The sequence below is a fragment of the Barbatula barbatula genome (assembly GCF_947034865.1).
Source record: "Barbatula barbatula genome assembly, chromosome: 5".
In the NCBI taxonomy this organism is placed as follows: domain Eukaryota; kingdom Metazoa; phylum Chordata; class Actinopteri; order Cypriniformes; family Nemacheilidae; genus Barbatula; species Barbatula barbatula.
The window spans coordinates 3,641,813-3,649,394 of record NC_136769.1 but is presented as its reverse complement, the minus strand read 5'-3'; the positions used below and the strand labels follow the sequence as shown (position 1 = coordinate 3,649,394).

The 7,582-nt window shown below is 36.9% G+C and overlaps 1 protein-coding gene across 1 annotated transcript; it reads left to right on the top strand.

Annotated features, from left to right (window-relative positions):
* Positions 1-3,765: 3,765 nt before the first annotated feature.
* On the top strand, positions 3,766-7,371 carry LOC306894870 (junctional adhesion molecule-like; the record flags this gene model as incomplete). The annotated part of the gene is made up of 5 exons (XM_079457708.1): positions 3,766-3,861; positions 4,374-4,718; positions 4,802-5,158; positions 6,464-6,565; positions 6,992-7,371. Exons 1-5 carry the CDS (start codon positions 3,810-3,812, stop codon positions 7,369-7,371), a joined length of 1,236 nt encoding a protein of 411 aa, XP_079313834.1. The 5' UTR covers positions 3,766-3,809.
* Positions 7,372-7,582: the final 211 nt, after the last annotated feature.

The following is a 7,582-nucleotide window of genomic DNA, read 5'->3' as shown; positions in this document are numbered from 1 at the left end:
ATAATCCCATTTAGTAGGATTTAACATGAATCTCTTTAACTATGTTACACGCAGTAATAAAGAACGGTCACAGTGTGTTAGAGTTCTGTGATGGAAATTTTCATGACGTGGGTTTCTTCATGCTAATCTCTGTAAAAATGGATTCAAGACTGTCTATCTTGTTGTTCTTAAATTCCTGAGAAATGTTTGCTACGTGGCAGACCACTCAGCTTCTTTGCCCTTGAGCAAAGACCAAGAGGTTCTGGTAAAGATAAGGGATGGCGACACATTTTTGTTACCAAAGATACGTTCTTGCTCAGGGGTGGGGGAGAAGAAGGGGTGTCATGTTTGGATCATATAAAAGCCCCTGTAAATGAACAGGAAGGCACCTTCACTCTGCATATGTCTTTTTGATGCAGACTGAATGTCAATAAAATACCTTGCAAGGTAACTCATCCTCTCTGTGTGTTGCATTTGTCTAAAGTGTTTAAAAACTCACTTTGATTAAGGAATAAGAAAATTCCACAACAGTTCCTTGACCTAAAGAGACGTTGATGGTCCGTCTGATTATTTCTCCCGTGAATAAGTTATATAACTATCTTGGTGTCTGAGATCACGCGAAAGACTGCTGCAGAAATGTCTAACGCTACAGATGCACAAAATGTAATGCCGAGATACACAATAATATGTTTTAAATTTTAAAAAGTAAATTAAAATAAATCATGATCGTTTTCTAAAGTATGTTTTCATAGGTGTTAATCGCTTCATTTTTGTTGGAAGAAAAAACAACTACCACACTGTAGCGAAGACGTACGGTATTGGATGAGAAACCGAACCGTGTATTGGTCCAGTAACATTATGTAAACTGCAATTACAAGAACAGCAATCTATCAATAAATGCACGCACGCACGCACGCACGCACGCACGCACGCACGCACGCACACACGCACACACGCACACACGCACACACGCACACACGCACACACGCACACACGCACACACGCACACACGCACACACACACCTTGACCTTGTACTCTGTGATGTTCGCTCTGCTCGGTGCCCCTGCGGATTGAAAAACGCGCTGAATCCACGCAGACTCAGATCAGGGGAGGAGCCGAAACTAGACGCAGCGCGCCGCCGTTACAAATTAGTTTTTTAAGGGGACTGAAGCGATCACAAATTAAGCCCCCCTAAAAAGGGCCTAGTGACGCCCCTGACTGACGTGACTATGATTGGTTGAGTTGCATCACGTGATTCATGTTAGCAGTTACGCTTTCTCCAATTGTAAGTGTTACTGACCCTTCCATCTCCCCATAATAAAACAATCTCTTCCCAACAGCTGATTGGTTCTCATGAAGCGTCCCGTGTGATCATTCAGTCTTTTGATCTCAAACCTTTCTCTGTCCTGGCTTGACTTCATACATTTCTCATAGACACTTCTGCCTAAATCTGAATCACGATTCTCTCTGCTTTTCTTGTTCAATTCAATTCAATTCAATTTTATTTATATAGCGCCTTTCACAATTTGCATTGCTCCAAAGCAGCTTTACAGGGGAAAAACGAAAAACCCAAGAAAGGGTAAAACACACTACATGGTGTTTTATATAATAAATCCAATTATTCTAGTAAAATAATATCTAATGTCAGCATCTCCTGGTGGTTTATTTAGCATATTTTGCATTAAGTGAATGCTTGGCTGAAAAGATGCGTTTTTAATCTAGATTTAAATTGGGCGAGTGTGTCTGATCCTCGAATAATATCAGGAAGGCTATTCCAGAGTTTAGGTGCTACATATGAGAAAGCTCGACCCCCTTTGGTGGATTTAGTTATTCTAGGTATTATCAAAAGTCCTGCGTTTTGAGATCTTAGAGAGCGTGATGGGTTGTAGTATGATAGAAGCTCTGTTAGGTAGGTAGGGGCTAAACCCTTTAGGGATTTTTAAGTGATTAAAAGAACTTTAAAGTCAATACGATACTTAATGGGTAGCCAGTGAAGGGTTGATAAAATTGGGGTTATGTGATCATATTTTCTGGTCCTGGTTAGAACTCTGGCAGCTGCGTTCTGAACTAACTGTAGTTTGTTTATTGATGATGCAGGACAGCCACTGAGTAGCGCATTACAGTAGTCAAGTCTTGAGGTCATAAATGCATGAATAAGCTTCTCCGCGTCAGCAACACACAGAATATTTCGTAACTTGGCAACATTTCTTAGGTGGAAAAAGGCTGTTTTTGTGACATTTGAGATGTGATTTCGAAATGACAGGTTGCTGTCTAATATAACGCCTAGATCTTTTACTGTATTTGTTGGAGTAACAGTACATCCTTCAACTTGCAGTTTATAATCAGAAATATTTGGTTTGCGTGTCTTAGGTCCGATAAGTAATATTTCTGTTTTATTAGAATTTAAAAGAAGGAAATTATAGGTCATCCAATGTTTTATATCTTCAATGCACTCTGCCAATTTGGGTAGCTGGGAGGAATCATCTGGTCTTGATGAGATATATAGCTGAGTATCATCTGCATAGCAATGGAAGCTAATTCTTGTCACAGCATGCATGTTATTCCCAGTTATGATGTGCATGTCCCAGCAAATAATCCATTTAAATCTACTTCAAGACATGTCATGATTAAGATTGTAACTTTATAAGGTTCTGACTAAATCTGAAAGTGTTAGTCTAATCTGAATTGATGGGTTATTGAAATCTTATATAATGAGACATTGGATGTTTTGTGGTAAATGTGTAGGATGTGTACAGCTGGAATCTAATACAGCTGACTGACTGTCATAAGATATAAAGCGTCTTGTTAAGAATGAGGAAACTCTTTTCATAATAATCAATCTGGTTCATCTGGATCTGTTCCAGCAGTTTTATCCCCACAAATAAAAACTAAAGTTAATATCAGTTTACTTGTACACACAACTTAAAAGTGTTTGTTCTCTATCTGTGAACCCATGTAGACGAGCAGCAGATATAAACTGAACACGTGAATCTACACTTCTGATCTTCAGACTCATATACTGACAGTCATAAGAAAAAGAAAATTTAACTATTTAAATCTGTTCGGACCTTTATTAATGAAATATTCCTCTTTCTTTAATCAGTTTACATGATGGTTAACAATTTTTTTATATTATATTATTATATTCATTTGACTTTATTTGCGTTTTTTTATTTAAGTCTATTATTTTCATCATGTTTATTGTTTTTGTCTTCTGGGGTATTTTGGTGAATTATTTATTGAATTATTGCTCTTTCAATATAGAGTAGATTCATTTAGACGCATTTAATTAACAATCTGTGAATCAGGACTTTTTATTTTCTCAAACTTCTCGTGTCATTCTGGGATGTTCAGTGTGTCTTAACTTCAGGACACAAGGTTCATTTATATTTAGGAGTTTAAAATACTGTTATGTGCGAGATACATTCGAGTATTTTCAACTATCAGGAAATAATTTGTACACATTTAATCCTGAAAGCTTTATTTATACACCTGACAGTCATTTAACAAAATCAACAGTTTCAGATCAACTCTAAAAACTGAACATCACGACAAACATTTTCATTGAGTAACTAAGAGATCTTAATGTTCATGTGAAGTTTCTGTCTACACCCTTTATAAATATGTGTTGTTGTTATTTTTATTCATACTGATCATCTTTCGACTGAATCAGAACGGGTTTATCTGGATCAGTTCCACAGAAATCTTTCTCTCTTATAAAGAAGAAAACAAAACAGGTTTAAACACGCCTGAACCAAAAGACTCATTTTCAAACCTGCACTTGGACTTTAATATCCAAACAGATGAACTGAAATATTTATTATTAAAAATGAACCTGCAGATGATCATCTTTGTTTCTGCCTTTCTGACGATATCTGAAGGTTTGTCTCTCTCTCTCTCTCTCTCTCTCTCTCTCTCTCTCTCTCATTGACATGATCAGTATTAATAAACATCATTTATAATCTTAAATACCAGAACAGAACTTGTTTCTCATGATTTAACAGAATAATAATTAAATGAGTTTTTAGACAAATATAAATTGTTAATATATTTTCTGGAGTGTTTAAACCACTTCTCATATTATAAGTCTAATATAAAGTTGTAGTGTTTTATCATCAGTTTCTGTAGCGTCACAGATTCTGTTCACCTGTGGAGATCAACAGAAAGTGGTGATGCTGTCAGTTTTAGATGTGTTTATGGATTCATGTCTGATAAGGTCGTCTTCAGTTGATGTGTGATGTCTATGATGGTTTTTGTTTTCTTAAAATATGAGATTGAAACACATTTCACAATTCGTGCCAAAAGGCACTTTAGGCTTTAGCAAACACAACCGACATGATTGGTTTGAAATTCTACAAAACAAGCTGTTCATTGACAATACATTTGTTTGCAGGGTTCACAGTGAAAGGTTCCTCAGGTCCTCTGGTTGTTCCTCTGGGAGGTTCAGTTCTTCTGCCCTGTTCTGTTGATTCACTCATATCACTGAAGGATCTGGAGGTGCAATGGAAGAGATCAGACTCACAGATTCTCATTCATCTGTATGAAGATGGAGATATTAGGCCAGAAGTCCAACATGAGGATTATCGTGATAGAGCTCATTTCTTCACTGACAACATTAAACATGGAAACTTCTCTCTCATGTTGATGAACGTGACAAATAAAGATGAAGGACAATACACATGTACAGTTCACAGCGGACAAGAGTTTGGAGAAACTGTGCTGGAAATTCAAGATGTTGGTGAGTTCGATCACTTGAGATCTTCACATCATGTTTAATAAAATCTTTGAAATAGTTTGATGTTTTTCTTTATATGCTTTCAGAGCGTCTGATAGTGTCTGGATCAGATCAGTCTTTATCTGTGAATGTGGGTGAAGACGTGACTCTAAACTGCTCTGTGGACTCTCACATCGCACCTGAAGACCTTGATGAGGTTTCATGGAAGAAAATAGTTAAAGATGAACACATCACAGTTCTGCTCTATCAAAACAAAGAGGTTCATCCAGAATCATCAGATGAGCGATACAGAGACAGAGTTGAGTTCTTCGGGGATGAAATCCACAGAGGAAACTTCTCTCTCAGACTGAAGAGAGTCAGAAGTGAAGATAAAGGAGTTTACATGTGTCAAGTGTTTGCCGGACGACTCTCAGACAACACGACTGTAATACTGGAACAACTGGGTGAGTGAATGAATAAATATAAGAACATGTTTCAGCTCAAACGTTTAGTTATTTACTCCATATTGTCTCAGTATTTTAAATGTTTTATGTGTTCAGGGCAAAGATCTTGACAATAATTTAACAATATTAAATATGTGGATGTAAATATTAAAAGAAAAAACGTTCTGCCCAGTGTCATGTTTTGTGTATTAAAGATAAAAAGCATCAACATTCTTCTACATTTATTCTGTGTTCCTCTAAAAGAAAGAAGGTCATACAGAAATGTCAGTCAGTAAATGATGACAGATATTTTATCTCTTGGGTTAAACAGATCTTTCTCATGTACATCAGTAGGTGTCAGTATTACACAATGCAATCCATTCACTCGACAGTGTAACAACAGATTTCATGTGTTTCACAATATTGTGTTTACTGTGTGAATATTGATGTGTTTATATTTAGTGTAAGACAATATTCATGAAATGATTCACATTATCTCATGTCCTGTGTACATGTCATGATTCCGCCATCATTTCATGTTTATTCTTGGTCTTGCAGCGGAGTCATGGCATAGCCTTAGGTTTTGTGTGAAAAAGACATGGCTTTGTTTTGATTCTGACTTGCCATGTGCTTTCTCTTGTCTCGTCAGTGTTTCCCGCCCTTTTGTCTCGTTAGCCTTCCCATTAGTGTTTCATTACCTTCACCTGCCCCTTAGTAATTATCCTGTGTTTGTTCCCCTTTAAAACCTCCTCGTGTCTATTGTCCTGTGCTCGTTCGTTTTACCTGTTTACCTGCTTAATGCCATGCCATGCCATGCCATGCCATGCCATGCCATGCCATGCCATGCCATGGCATGCCATGCCATGGCATGCCATGGCATGCCATGGCATGCCATGGCATGCCATGGCGTCATTGTTATTGATAGTCTAGTCAGTGTGAGTGTTCTGTTAATCTAGGTGTTTTTTTTGGTTGAAGTTCTTGTCAAGTGTTTAGTCTTCAGTTTATTGTGTACTCTGTTTTGTTACCCCCTCGTGGGTTTTTGTTTTGTTCCTGTGTTATTCATTAAAGTCCTTGTTAACCCCTTCATCCCCGTTTTGCTGCCTGCACTTGGGTTCTCCTACACAGTTCATGACAGTACAGGTCTAGCTATATTGAAGGCCCAATGTCCTCAGTAATACAGTTTACTTGTGAGGACATTCTTTAAATCTAATGTCTTGCATATGTTTATGTGTTAAGCCTGATATAAAATCAATGGACGTCTACGGAATGTCACCACCGCTATAGCAATAAATGACCTGTGTGTGTGTGTGCATGTGTGTGTTACAGGTTTCTCTTCTGTACACATATTGGTGTTGATTCTATGTATTTCTGCATGTGGATCTGCTTTTCTCTTCTGTTCTCTCATCTACTGCAGATCAAACAACACGGGTATGTTTATGAGAAATATTCTTCAGTAAAAGATTTCTCTTGGTCTAATTTAAGTTTTTTAATCAAATATTAATATGAAAGTGTTTAACTGTTACCTGGTGTTATTTTATATTTATTTTGTTTTAAGAGTTGTTAAATTATTGTATATGAATTGTTCTGTTATTTATGGGGGTTTTATTGGTTTAATGACTTTAAGTTGTCAGTCTGAGTTTGCCATGAAAATAGCCTTTGTTTCTGATATTAAAAAGAGATTAAACAAATAATTTCTGATGTTCAGAGAGTTACTTTATTTGTTCTTGACAGCACATGGCACTCGAGATAATAAATACAAAATAAGAACCTCTGTGATTCAAAGTCTGCACTTATCTTAAACTATAAAAATACATCAATCTTTAATTCCTTTTCTTAATGTTCAATCTCTTTCAGGGTTCCGTGTGGAAGATTCTTATTGGGTTTATATGGAACGTTCAGTGGTTCTGCCCTGTTTCATTGATCCACAATTAAAGACAGAGGGTCTGAAGATAAAATGGAGAAGATCTGGTTTAAAGAGTCCAGTGTGTGTTTATGAAGATGGATCAGAAGTCAAGCAGCATGAGGATTATCATGATCGAGCTCATTTCTACACTGAGGACATTAAACATGGAAACTTCTCTCTCCTGTTGACGGATGTGACGGTTAAAGATTTGGGAGAATACACATGTACAGTGAACAGCAAACAGAGATCTGTGTTTTCATTCAGTGTGAATTTGAAAGATATTTCTGGTAAGTTCAAAGGTCTACATAAAACGTGTGTTTCCAGACAGTAAAGTGAGTATGATTGAGTCCTGTTTTATCTATTAGTATATTGATATCCAGCACTGGACTGGTTTAATCCTTCAGTCTAAAAGATCAGCTGCTATTTCAGAGTGAAAAGTGAGTTTGTGTGTGTGGACAGTAGAATAGATGTTTTATCTGTTGTTCTTGTTCTGCTGTAGAGATGTAGATGTTTGTGTGGACAGTAGAATAGATGTTTTATCT